A 14304-nucleotide genomic window follows, 5' to 3' on the forward strand; every position below is an offset into this window, starting at 1 on the left:
CCTGCTTCTGTCTTCAAGGGACCCACATTTGCCTTGACTATTTTTTTCCTCTTCACGTACCTAAAAAAACTTTTGCTATCCTCCTTTATATTATTGGCTAGTTTACCCTCGTACCTCATCTTTTCTCCTCGTATTGCCTTTTTAGTTAACTTTTGTTGCTCTTTAAAAGAGTCCCAATCCTCTGTCTTCCCACTCTTCTTTGCTATGTTATACTTCCTCTCCTTAATTTTTATGCTGTCCCTGACTTCCCTTGTCAGCCACAGGTGTCTCTTACTCCCCTTAGAGTCTTTCCACCTCTTTGGAATAAATTGATCCTGCAACCTCTGCATTATTCCCAGGAATACCTGCCATTGCTGTTCTACCGTCTTCCCTGCTAGGGCCTCCTTCCAATCAATTTTGGCCAGCTCCCGCCTCATGCCTCTGTAATCCCCTTTGCTATACTGTAATACCGACACTTCCGATTTTCCCTTCTGCCTTTCCATTTGCAGAGTAAAACTTATCATGTTGTGATCACTGCCTCCTAATGGCTCTTTTACCTCTAGTCCCCTTATCAGATCAGGATCATTACACAACACTAAATCCAGAATTGCCTTCTCCCTGGTAGGCTCCAGTACAAGCTGTTCTAAGAATCCATCTCGAAGGCACTCTACAAACTCTCTTTCCTGGAGTCCATTTCCAACCTGATTTTCCCAGTCTACCTGCATGTTGAAATCTCCCATAACCACCGTAGCATTACATTTTTGACACGCCAATTTTATCTCCTGATTTAACTTGCACCCTAAGTCGAGGCTACTGTTTGGGGGCCTATAGATAACTCCCATTAGGGTCTTTTTACCCTTACAATTTCTCATTTCTATCCATACTGATTCAACATCTCCTGATTCTATGTCACCCCTTGCAAGGGAATGAATATCATTCCTTACCATCAGAGCAACCCCACCCCCTCTGCCCACCTGTCTGTCTTTTCTATACGTTGTGTACCCCTGAATATTCAGTTCCCAGCCCTGGTCCTCTTGTAGCCATGTCTCAGTGATCCCTACAACATCATACTTGCCCATGACTAACTGAGCCTCAAGCTCATCCACTTTATTTTTTATACTACGCGCATTTAAGTACAACACTTTAACTTCTGTATTTACCTCCCCTCTCACATCGTTCACAATTGGCCCTGCCCTTAATTTCTTTTCCGCTCTAGAACTTCTGTTCCCATTCTTCCGAGAGTCTTTTGCAATATCTCCTGTATTCCCTTTTACCTCATCTTCATATTCACAATTTGTTAACCCCTCCCCCCCACTACTTAGTTTAAAGCCACAGGTGTCACACTAGCAAACCTGCCTGCCAGAATGTTTGTCCCCCTGCTGTTAAGATGCAACCCGTCCCTTTTGTACAAGTCACCCCTAGCCCAGAAGAGATCCCAGTGGTCCAGAAATCTAAATCCCTGCTCTCTGCACCAGTCCCTCAGCCATAAATTCATACCCTCCATCTCTCTGTTCCTGGCCTCACCAGCACGAGGTACCGGTAGCAGTCCAGAGATAACTACCTTCGACGTCCTACTTCTCAGCGTTTTTCCCAACTCTCTAAACTCCCGCTGTAGCACCTCCTTCCTCTTCCGCCCGACGTCATTCGTGCCCACGTGCACAACGACTTCAGGTTGATCGCCTTCCCTCGCTAGGATTTTCTGAAGCCGGTCTGTGATGTGTTGAACCCTGGCACCAGGGAGGCAACAGACCATCCTCAAGTCCCTCCTGCTGCCACAGAATCTTCTGTCCGTCCCTCGGACTATGGAGTCACCGACCACTACGGCTCTTCCAGACTTCGGTCTCCCCTGTCGAGTATCCTTGCCAACAGGTCCGCCACTCGGACTTCCGCCACTCGGACTGGAAACGTCTTCTGCCCCGACAGTTCCCAAGAGGGTATACCTATTTGCAATAGGCACAGCCACTGGGGTCTCCTGTAGTCCACGTCCACGTCCACTCCCCCCTGAAACAGTCTCCCACCTTCGCTCGACCTGGACCCTTGGCGTGACAGCCTCACAATAGGTCCTGTCCAGGAAACTCTCGCATTCCCGGATGGCCCTGAGGTCATCCAACTGCCTCTCCAACTCCACCACACGTCCCTTCAGGAGCTGCACCTGGACACAGTTCTTGCAGGTGTAGCTCCCAGAAGCTCCAGCGACGTCCCCGTCTTCCCACATCCTGCAGGAAACACACCGCACCAACTTTTCCGCCATCACCTTGTGCCTATAACCAGCTCTGGCTTAAAACAATCGGATCCTCCTCACCTCAGCCTCCTCGCCGAAGACTCGCAGCCAAAGACTCGCACTTTTCTCACTGGGCTGCACCTGAACAGGGCTGCACCCTTTTGTAAGCCTTGCTTATATCACCAATTTAAATTGCCTGATTGTCCAATTTACCTGACTTCTCACTTAAACTGCCTGTTCAACTGTGATTAGCACTTACTTTACTGCTCAGCCAACGGGCGTCCTTGCTCTGCTCCCGGACTTTTCAAATTGACTACTACTTCCTTTTGGCGCTCTTTTTAAACTGCCTGTTCAACTGTGATTAGCACTTACTTTACTGCTCAGCCAACGGGCGTCCTTGCTCTGCTCCCGGACTTTTCAAATTGACTACTACTTCCTTTTGGCGCTCTTTTTAAACTGCCTGTTCAACTGTGATTAGCACTTACTTTACTGCTCAGCCAACGGGCGTCCTTGCTCTGCTCCCGGACTTTTCATGGCTGATCATCCAAAATCAGTATCCCAATCCTGTTTTCTCCCCATATCCCTTGATTCCGTTAGCCCTAAGAGCTCTATCTAACTCTCTCTTGAAAACATCCAATGAATTGGCCTCCGCTGCCTTCTGTGGCAGAGAATTCCACAGATTCACAACTCTCTGGGTGAAAAGGTTTTTCCTCATCTCAGTCCTAAAATGGCCTACCCCTTATTCTTAAACTGTGACCCCTGGTTGTGGACTCACCCAACATCGGGAACATTTTTCCTGGAATTAGCCTGTTCAACCCCTTAAGAATTTAATATGTTTCTATAAGATCCTTCTAAATTCCAGTGAATATAAGCCCGGTCGACCCATTCTTTTAAAAACCCCTCTCCTGAGATGCTGCCTGACCTGCTGAGTTACTCCAGCATTTAGTGAATAAATACCTTCGATTTGTACCAGCATCTGCAGTTATTTTCTTTCACCATATGTCATTCTTTCACCATATGTCAGTCCCGCCATCACGGCAATTAACCTGGTGAACCTATGCTGCACTCCCTCAATAGCAAAAATGTCCTTCCTCAAATTAGGAGACCAAAACTGCACACAATACTCCAGGTGTGGTCTCACCAGGCCCCTTTGTTCCCTGCTGTATTTGCATGCTTACTTTCAGTGACAGATGTAATGTACAAGGATACCCAGGTCTCGTTACACCTCCCCTTTTCCTAATCTGACACCTTTCAGATGGGGATTACACCGAAGATAGACGCAAAATGCTGGAGTAACTCAGCGGGACAGGCAGCATCTCTGGAGGGAGGGAATGGGTGACGTTTAGGGTCAAGACCCTCCTTCAGACTGAGTCAGGAGAGGGAGTCCAGAGATATGAAAGGGTAAGGTGTGAAAATCAGAGATCAAAGGGGACAAAGCTCGAGGAAAATGTAGAATAAATCATTGTTAGCAAGGGGAAGGTGACAACGATGCATACAATGTAAAATTTAATCAGGAGGACAGTCTGGTTGGGGAACTAGGATGGGGGAGGGATGGAAAACAAGGGTAACTTGAAGTTGAAGAAGTCAGTATTCATACCGCTGGGGTGTAAACTGCCCAAGCGAAATGTGAGGTTCTGTTCCTCCTATTTGCATTGGGCCTCACTCTGACAGTGGAGGAGGCCCAGGACAGAAAGGTCAGTGTAGGAATGGGAGGGGGAGTTAAAGAGTTTAGCAACTGGGCGATCAGGTAGGTTTAGGCGGACTGAGCAGAGGTGTTCAGCGAAACGATCACCGAGCCTGCGCTTGGTCTCGCTGATATACAGGAGTCCACACCTGGACCAGCGGATACGGTAGATGAGGTTGGAGGAGGTGCAAGTGAACCTCTGTCTCACCTGAAAGGAGTCGAGGGAGGAGGTATCGTACCTTTCACCCTTTTTGGAACTGGCCAATTCTGGCTTAAACGGAAAATGTTGGTTACCTGATATTTTGAGTTCTTATTGGTTAATTAGTTGCCCAGTTGCAGTTGGTTTACAAGTTGTCTGGTTATAATGGAAAGGAGTTGGGCAGAAGCACAGAGGTGTGATTCCCTAAACTTACATTGGGCTTAACTAGTGAGCATTGAGTGTCAGAGTGGGATAAAGAATTAAAGTAATTGGTCATTAAAAGACATTTGGACAGGTACATGGATAGGACAGGTGTAGAGGGTTATGAGCCAAACACGGGCAGGTGGAACTACTGTAGATGGGGCATCTTGGTCAGCGTTGTCAAGTTGGGCTGAAGGGCCTGTTTCCATGCGGTGTAACTCTATAACTAGAATCTTTGCATGAGGTGTGGATACAAAAATCCCGTGGAGTGGCACGGCGACGCGGCGGTAGAGTTGCTGCCTTACAGCGCCAGAGACCCGGGTTCAATCCTGACTCCGGGTGCTGTCTGTATGGAGTTTGCACATTCTCCCCGTGACCTGCGTGGGTTTTCTCCTCCCACATTCCAAAGATGTACAGGTTTGTAGGTAAATTGGCTTCTGTAAATTGTAAATTGTCCCTAGTGTGTAGGATAGTGTTAGTGTACGGGGTGATCGCTAGTCGGCGATGACTCGGTGGGCTGAAGAGTCTGTTTCCACGCTTTATCTCTAAAGTAAGCCAAACTAAACTTTTAAAACTTTAAGACCTTAAAACTCAATTTGCTGTAATGACAGTTTTGTGTGGGATGGAAGAGTTATAGTTTTGTAAGATAAACTGTAATTTGTTGAAAAATATTTCTTTTACACATGAAAGGGGGAGAAGTCATTCCTCAGGAGGTTTTCCTATACTTGCCATTTTCAGGTACCATGTTTTCTGTGCTGCGTGAACTTTGTTGAGGGCAGGCAGTACAGTTTTGGGGAAAATTGGGTTGTTGCAAGGATATTAGGGTCAGTGAACTGACTCTTGTAAATTAAGCTCCACATTACGGGAATTGGATCAAAAGCCAAGGATTTTGTGTAGATTTGACTCAGTATGTTTACAGGGAAAGGTTGGGTTTTATAAATGTCCTTCAAAAGGGCTTTGTGCGAATGTGGAGCATCACCATATGATGTGATCCAACAAGCCTTTGGAGTTGGCCAGTTTGACTTTGGTCATTAGAGATACAGCGTGGAAACAGGCCCTTCTGCCCACCGAGTCTGTACCGATCATCCCGTACACCAACACTATCCTACACTCCAGGGACATTTTACAATGATTACCGAAGCCAATTAACCAACAAACCTGTATGTCTTTGGAGCGTGTGACGAAACCGGAGCACCCAACTCGATTGTAATGATGTGTTGTCTTTCCGCTGACTGGTTAGCACGTGACAAAAGCTTTTCACTGTATCTCGGTACATGTGACAATAAACTAAACTGAAACCCACTTGGTAACAGGGAGAACATATAAACTCCACACAACCAGCACCCGTAGTCAGGATCGAACCTGGGTCTCCGGCGCTGTAACGCAGCAACTCTACCGCTGTGGCGCCACTGCGCCGCTCCCATTTGGTTACTGGTAAAAAATAAGCTAGCCAAGTGGTTTGATGATTTGATTCTTTCATTGAACCTATAAAACATGTTTTCAGTGCCTCACTCGTTTAAATTCCTCTTTGTAATTTGTCGTTCTTATCATGTAAAATTCTTAATTCGGAGCAAGAAAATTGATGGCTGAAGTTTGGTGCAATGACCCCGATTCTGATCAGTGCCTTTGCCAGGTCACCTTGTGCTCGGCAAGCAAATATTTTTCATGGTCTCGCGGGCTCGAGCTCCCACAACTCCAGGGCTTGGTTCAATACTGTGCCTATCACAACAAATTTATGTTCTCTGAGCAGACCAAGCTACAATCTTTAACCCATTAGACTGAAGTCTGCTCACTGAGCCACACAAACCACAGACCCAGAATGAAGCACAGGAAACTAAACGTTATTTCAGCCACGAACACGATGCAGGATTAACGTTGTCCAGTTTAGTTTATTGTCACGTGTACTGAGGTACAGTGAAAAGCTTTTGTTGCGTGCTATCCCGTCAGCACGTTTAGTGCAAGGTAAAGGCAGCAAAGTCCGATCAAGGATAGTCCGAGGGTCACCAAAGAGGTAGATAGCAGTTCAGCACTGCTCTCTGGTTGTGGTACGATTATTCAGTTGCCTGATAACAACATTCAGTCCCTGAATCTGGAGATGTGCGTTTTCATCTGTTGCCTGTGGGGAGAGGGGAGAAGAGGGAGTGGCCAGGGTGCGACTGGTCCTTGATTAAGCTCCATTTCAGGTAGAAATGGAGTCAATAGAAACATAGAAAATAGGTGCAGGAGTAGGCCATTCGGCCCTTCGAGCCAGCACCGTCATTCAATATGATCATGGCTGATCATCCAAAATCAGTAACCCGTTCTGGCTTTTTCCCCATATCCCTTGATTCCCTTATCCCTCGCTAGATCAGCCATGATTGAATGGCGGAGTAGGCTTGGTGGGCCGAATGGCCTAATTCTGCTCCTATAACGTATGACCTTATAACAATCGCTAACTTATGTCTCGAATGGCCTGCCGTCTAGTCGGTTCCTCTACATATTGGTTTAAAAACCCATCCCGTATACATTCCAGGAAATCCTCCTCCTCAGCACTGTTACCAACTTCTATCGGAATAGAAGGGAGGTTGGTTTGTGTGATAGTCTGGGCTGCATCCACAATTTGCTGCAACTTCTTGCAGTCTTGGATGGAGTTGTTCCCAAACCATGCTGTGATGCATCCTGATAAAATTATTTATACGGTGCATCTGTAGAAGTTGGTGAGAGTTGTAGAGGACATGCCGAACTTCCCAAGTCTTCTAAGGAAGTAGAGGCGTGGTCCACGAGATGATGTTGGTGATATTGACTCCTAGCAATTTGAAGCTTTCAACCATCTTCACTTTGGCACCATCAATGCAAACTGGAGTGTGTCCTGAAGTCAATCGCTAATTGACTTGGTATGAATATAAATTGTCCCTAGTATGTGTAGGATAATGTGAACATGCGGGGATCGTTGATCGGTGCGGACTCAGTGGGCCAAAGTGCCTGTTTCCGTACTGAATCACTAAGCTAAACCAAACCACTGCAATACAGAGCCCAAAAAAACAAACTAAGAAATGACTTGTATCTCTGCTAGTCCACACAATGGAAGGCGTTTTGCACTGTTGGGAGAATGGTGTAAAGTTCAGTGGAAAGAAAGTGGGTAATATCAACAAGCAACCAGTTTTTGTTACCACTGGCCTTCAAGTCCCATATAAAAGTGTAATGTCCCCACCATCTTCCCAACAGTGGTTTAGGTTTAGGTTTACTATTGTCCTGTGTACCGAGGTACAGTGAAAAGCTTTGTTTAGCATGCAATCCAATCAAATCCGATAGTACAATCCATAAATTCAATCAAGTCAAACTGGGCCTCTACTCTTTGGAGTTTAGAAGGATGAGGGGGGACCTCATTGAAACTTACCCAATAGTGAAAGGTCTGGAGAGAGTGGATGTGGAGAGGATGTTTCCATTGGGAGAGTCTAGGACCAGAGGCCATCGCCTCAGAATAAAATGACGTTCCTTTAGGAAAGAGATGAGGAGGAATTTCTTTAGTCAGAGAGTGGTGAATCTGTGGAATTCATTACCACAGAAGGCTGTGGTGGCCGAGTCAATGGATATTATTAAGGCGGAGATAGATAAATTTGTGATTAGTACGGGTGTCAAGGGTTATGGGGAGAATGCAGGGGAATGGGGTTAGGAGGGAGAGAAAAGGGGCGGCACGTCGGCACAGTGGTATAGTTACTGCCTTACGGCACCTACAGATCCAGAGACCTAGGTTCGATGCTGACCACGGGTGCTTGTCTGTACAGAGTTTGTACACTCACCCCCGTGACCTGCGTGGGTTTTCTCTGAGAACCTCGGTTTCCTCCCACACTCTAAAGACGTACAGGTTTGTAGGTTAATTGGCTTAGTATAAATGTAAATCGTCCCTAGTGTAGGATAGTCTTAATGTGCGGGGATCGCTGGTCGGTGCGGACTTGGTGGGCCGAAGGGCCTGTTTCCGCGCTGTATCTTTAAATTAAAGAGAATCGTAGTATTTGTTGCAGCAGTGAATAGCAGTTTGACTAACAAGTGCAAATATGGACAATAAAGGGGGCGGTGTGCCTGCCTGTCCCTTGGGTCACTGCGGCAGAGATAAGATCGGCCTTCCCCAGGGTGAACCCGCAGAAAGTAACTGGCCCAGATGTAGTCCCTGGCCATGTCCTTACGACAACCTATTGGGAACATTCGTGGACATGTTTAACCTCTCCCTACTCCTTTCTATAGACAATAGACAATGGGTGCAGGAGGAGGCCATTCGGCCCTTCGAGCCAGCACCACCATTCAATGTGATCATGGCTGATCATTCTCAATCAGTACCCCGTTCCTGCCTTCTCCCCATACCCCCTGACTCCGCTATCCTTAAGAGCTCTATCTAGCTCTCTCTTAAATGCATTCAGAGAATTGGCCTCCACTGACCCACCCGCTTCAAGAAGACCACTATCATCCCAGTGCCAAAGAAAAGCAAGACCTCGCGCCTTAATCACTACAGTCCAATAGCTTTGACATCCATCATCATGAGACTTACTAATTATGCCATGTAAGTTGTCATCCAAATCATTGATATAGATAACAAACAGTAACGGGCCCAGCACGGAACCCTGAGGCACACCACTTAGTCACAGGCCTCCAGTCCGATAAACAACCTTCCACCATCACCCTCGGCTTCCTTCCATGAAGCCAATTTTCTATCCAGTCAGCTATCTCTCCTTGGATCCCATGCGATCTATCCTGCCAGAGAAGCCTACCATGCGGAACCTTATTGAATGCTTTGCTGAAATCCATACATACAACTTCTACAGCTCTGCCCTCATCAACCCTTTTGGTCACATCTTCAAAAAAACTCAATCTGATGAGACACGATCTCCCATGGACACAACCATGCCAACTATCCTTAATCAGCCCTTGTCCATCTGAATGTATGCCTATCTTATCCCTCAGAATACTCTTGGGTAACTGTCTGACCACAGATGTAAGACAATCTACAAGTCCCCAGACGACAATCGACAATAGGTTCAGGAGTAGGCCATTCGGCCCTTCGAGCCAGCACCGCCATTCAATGTGATCATGGCTGATCATTCTCAATCAGTACCCCGTTCCTGCCTTCTCCCCATACCCCCTGACTCCGCTATCCTTAAGAGCTCTATCTAGCTCTCTCTTGAATGTATTCAGAGAATTGGCCTCCACTGCCCTCTGAGGCAGAGAATTCCACAGATTCACAACTCTCTGACTGAAAAGGTTTTTCCTCATCTCAGTTCTAAATGGCCTACCCCTTATTCTTAAACTGTGGCACCTTGTTCTGGACTCCCCCAACATTGGGAACATGTTTCCTGCCTCTAACATGTCCAACCCCTTAATAATCTTATACGTTTCGATACGTTACGACACCACATTAGTGGGCTGGATATTGAATAATGATAAGGCGGAGTACAGAAAGTAAATTGAAAACATTATAACTGGCATCCAGACAACAACCTCTCCCTCATGGGCAGTACAGTGGCGCTGCAGTAGAGTTGCTGCCTAAAAGCGCCTGAGAACGGGTTCGATCCCTACCACGGACGCTGTCTGTACGGAGTTTGTACGTTCTCCCCGTGACCTGCATGGGTTTTCTCCGAGATCTTCAGTTTCCTCCCACACTCCAAAGATGTACAGGTTTGCAGGTTAATTGGCTTGGTATAATTGTAAAATTGTCCCTCGTGTGTGTGGGATAGCGTTAGTATGCACGGACTTGGTGGGCCGAAGGGCCTGTTTCCACGCTGTATCTCTAAACTAAACTAAACTAAACTAATATCAGCAAGACAAAGGAGATAGTAATTAACCTCAGGAAGCGATGCAGTGCACACACCCCATTCTAGATTGATGGCACCTAAGTGGAGATGGTCACATGCAGTATCCATGTTCTGCAGGGATGCTGCATGACCCACTGAGTTACTCCAGCATTTTTGTGTCATTCCTTATATTCCTTAAACCAGCATTTGCAGTTCCTTGTTTCTTCATTGGGTATCTCATGGGTAAAGAGTTGAAGTCAGTTTTCTTGTAACAGATTTTACCCCTTTGACTTTTTAATATGTGCTACAGAATCATCCATGGTTGCTCTGTCCAACATTTAGAGATTTTTGGAAATGTAACATTGCATGCGCTTTGGTTGATCGACGGTTTCAATTTTCACGCTTAACTGAGCGTGTCTCGATGACATAATAATCCTGCATCATTAGGCCAGGGCTGACTGCTCCCCTATCAGGTGTGGAAAACCGCAGAAGACTTCAAAATGCAAAACATTGTGTTATGGCTGCCGAAATGAGGAACTAACTGAACGCTTCAGATCGTGCATCCAAACTGACCAAGTTATGAAAAGATCACTAGTTTTAGCTTCTTGGTCCTTTAATGTTTTACAACCTTGTTTGATATTATTTATTTCGCGAAAAGATTGCTTCACCTCAAAATTGATCCTGTGTGCTAATTTAAATTCAGTAGCAATATTCCTGTCCTAATGAACAATGGCATCAAATAACGGGCCTTCTTTTTCCACAACACCCCTTCATTCTCCCTCTCTCTCTTACTTCTCCCTCTCCCTCTCCCTCTCCCTCTCCCTCTCCCTCTCCCTCTCCCTCTCCCTCTCTCTCCCTCTCCCTATTTCCCTCTCTCTATTTCTATTTCCCTCTCTCTATTTCTATTTCCCTCTCTATTTCTATTTCTCTCTCTCTATTTCTATTTCTCTCTCTCTATTTCTCTCTCTCTATTTTTTCTCTCTCTCTCATTCTCTCTATTTCTCTCTCTCTATTTCTCTCTCTCTCTCTCTCTTTCTCTCTCTCTCTCTCTCTCTCCAGGAATTCAAGCCCTTCAGTGAGAATGGATCAGCTCTTCCTGCATATCACTTCTGGGGCATTGAGAAGTACTTCAGCACAGGCCTGTTGCCATGGAACCTGAAAAGCTCCAGAGTGAAGACACTCTACATGGCGCTGGCTGTGTTGACAGTGATAACGGCAGTAACTATGGCAATATTCTGATCGGTCCCTTGCTGTCAACGGAGTTGCATTCTACATGTGAAGAGATCCGGGAGATGTTGTTTCAGTATATTTACACAAATGAAGAGAATATTTTTTAAGGTGGATGCAGTGGTTGAACTTTAAAAACTATTCTTTTATTTAATTTTTATTTCTAAAAGCCAGCCATTTTTTATTTTTGCCAACATGAAAAATCATGTTCCTGTGTGTATACCATTTTTGCCAGCAAGAAAAAATATTTTTATTCGTTTTGGAAATTTACCTCTGAGATTTTACATGTACAAGACTCAATAAAGCAATAAAATTTGCTGTCAGTTTTATATGCACTTATTTCCCTTTCTTGTAATATGTGGTAGGCAGCACAGTGGCGCAGCGGTAGAGTTGCAGCTTTACAGCGCCAGAGACCCTGGTTCGATCCTGACTACGGGTGCTGTCTGTCAGTCTCAAAACATTGCATTTGGATCATTGACGTTCTGTTAACTTGATGAAACTCTGTTAATGGGAGAACAAGCAAGACCAAAGTAAACAGAGTCACTTCCAAACAACAAACTCAAATGCTATGGTAAATATGGTTAAAATTTTAAGAGGGACGGACAGAGTTGACGTGGGTAAGCTTTTCCCTTTGAGAGTGGGGAAGATTCCAACAAGGGGACATAACTTCAGAATTAAGGGACAAAAGTTTAGGGGTAATATGAGGGGTAACTTCTTTACTCAGAGGGTGGTGGCTGTATGGAATGAGCTTCCGGTGGAAGTGGTGGAGGCAGGCTCGATTTTATTATTTAAGAGTAAATTGGATAGGTATATGGATGGGAGGGGATTGGAGGGTTATGGTCTGAGAGTAGGTAGATGAGACTAAGTCGGAGAAAGTGGTCGGCGTGGACTGGTAGGGCCGATTGGGCCTGTTTCCGTGCTGTAATTGTTATATGGTTATATGGTAAGCTATGGCAAGTCCTCCCCTTTTGTTTACAGCAAGACTCCAGCAATGGAATAAACTGATAAATGTGTACCACCTTGAAGCTTTCTATACAGTCATATATGGTACCATTCAACACACTTCCACGTCCCTGATGTGATATGACCTCAACCCACTTCAGTTAATATTTCGTGGGCAGCTCGGTGGCACAGCGGTAGAGTTGCAGTCTTACTTTAACAACTCCCAATTATTTTAGGATTTACTGCCAAGTTCATGGATGGAATGGTGAAAAAGAAGAATACAATTGCCATGAAGTTTGCTTAAGTCATTAAATTCTCCTAAATTGTGAGTTAAAATTTACAAATGAGGAGGCATTTCCTGGCTGATCTATCTTTCCCTCTCAACCCCATTCTAATGCCTTCTCCCCAAAACCCCTGACACCCATACTAATCAAGAATCTATCAACCTCTGCCTTAAAAATATCCTTTGACTTAGCCTCCACAGCCATCTGTGGCAGTGAATTCCACAGATTCACCTGACTCTGATTAATGAAATTCCTCATCTCCTTTCTGAAGGTATGTCCTTTTATTCTGAGGCTATGCCCAATGGTCCTAGAATCTCCCACTAGTGGAAACATCCTCTCCACATTCACTGTATCCAGGCCTTTCACTATTCGGTACGTTTCAATGAGGTCCCCCTCATCCTTCTAAACTCTAAATTTGGTTGTCTGATGGAACTATCCAATTCAACCCTTTACCCTTCCCTCTCCCTGTAGCCCTTTTGTTAAATAAAAGTTTTTTTTAAAAAGAAAATTAATCACAGAGTCCGCAATATAAAAAGTCTGACGATTGGGTACAATTCCTAAAGGCTTAAGATGACTGGGGCAGGGGACTGGTGGTGAACTGTGCTCAAAGTGAGTGAAGGTAAGAAAGTAAATGGGGAAAATGATAATGCAAATTCCTTTTACAGCATTAAGTGTAATAATGGCTGTTAGTTTCGTGAAATTACAGTACATTAAACCTTTTGCAGTCCTATTGTTTCGTTTACAGCTCCTTTAATTACGTACTTTATGGAAATAATTAGAAAATTAGAGGAACAAGTGGGGTTATGGCATCGTTAATATAATTTTGTTCATGTTTGCCGATATATTTTTTGCAACCATCTGCTCAGTTCAAAGATAGCGCGTAAACAGGCCCTTCGGCCCACCGAGTCTGCGCCGACCAGCAATCCCCGCACATTAACACTATCCCACATCGGGGCAATTTACATTTATTCCAAGCCAATTAACCTACAAACATGTACGTCTTTGGAGTGTGGGAGGAAACCAAAGATCTCAGAGAAACCCACGCAGGTCACGGGGAGAACGCACAAACTCAGTACAGACAAGCACGCATAGTCAGGATCAAAACCGGGTCCCTGGCGCTGTAAGGCAGCAACTCTACCACTGTGCCACCCACAAATAAAACATTTTAGCAGAATATAGGGAGCAGGAAAGGTTTAGGGAGGGAATTCCAGAGCTCAGGTCTTGGCAGCTGAAAAATAATTCAGGATTGTAAAAACACCACCAGTAAGAACAGACCATCCTGGATTCCCAAGCTCATGAAATCCAAGCAGACAAGCCAACTGTTTCAAATACAGGTCAAACAGATTCGTTGCCATGCCTCAAAGTAAATCTGGAAGCAAAGAAAGTTAAATTAATGGCTTGGTTTAGTTTAGAGATACAGCGTGGAAACAGGCCCCTCAGTCCACCGAGTCCACACCAACCATCGATCACCTGTTTACACTAGTTCTGTGTTATCACACTTTCCCATCCCCTTAGGGGCAATTTACAGAGGCCAATTAACCTACAAACCCGCACATCTTTGGGATGTGGGAGGAAACTGGAGCACCTGGAGGAAACCCACCTGCTCACAGGGAGAACGTACAAACTCCACACAGACAGCACCCGAGGTCAGGATTGAACACCCGGGTCTCTGACGCTGTGAGGCAGCAGCTCTACCAGCTGGGCCACCGTGCTCGGCTTCTTGTTGATATGTAACCTTTGGTGTCTGTTACTTTAATTTTCACGATTGAAGCTTTTGCTTTAGGTTGAAGCTCATAGCTGCACAT

General features: G+C 45.4%; 1 protein-coding gene across 3 annotated transcripts in view; it reads left to right on the top strand.

The window, feature by feature from the left end:
* The window catches only part of cdkal1 (CDK5 regulatory subunit associated protein 1-like 1), a 541005-nt gene extending 529439 nt beyond the window's left edge, over positions 1-11566 (top strand). For all 3 annotated transcript variants that reach the window (XM_078414892.1, XM_078414899.1, XM_078414884.1), the window contains exon 15: positions 11106-11566. In XM_078414892.1, the coding sequence (XP_078271018.1) occupies positions 11106-11285 (180 nt within the window). In that variant the 3' untranslated portion in view covers positions 11286-11566. The remainder of the gene's footprint in view (positions 1-11105) is intronic.
* Positions 11567-14304: the final 2738 nt, after the last annotated feature.

This window comes from Rhinoraja longicauda, chromosome 2 (genome assembly GCF_053455715.1).
Source record: "Rhinoraja longicauda isolate Sanriku21f chromosome 2, sRhiLon1.1, whole genome shotgun sequence".
NCBI classification, from domain to species: domain Eukaryota; kingdom Metazoa; phylum Chordata; class Chondrichthyes; order Rajiformes; family Arhynchobatidae; genus Rhinoraja; species Rhinoraja longicauda.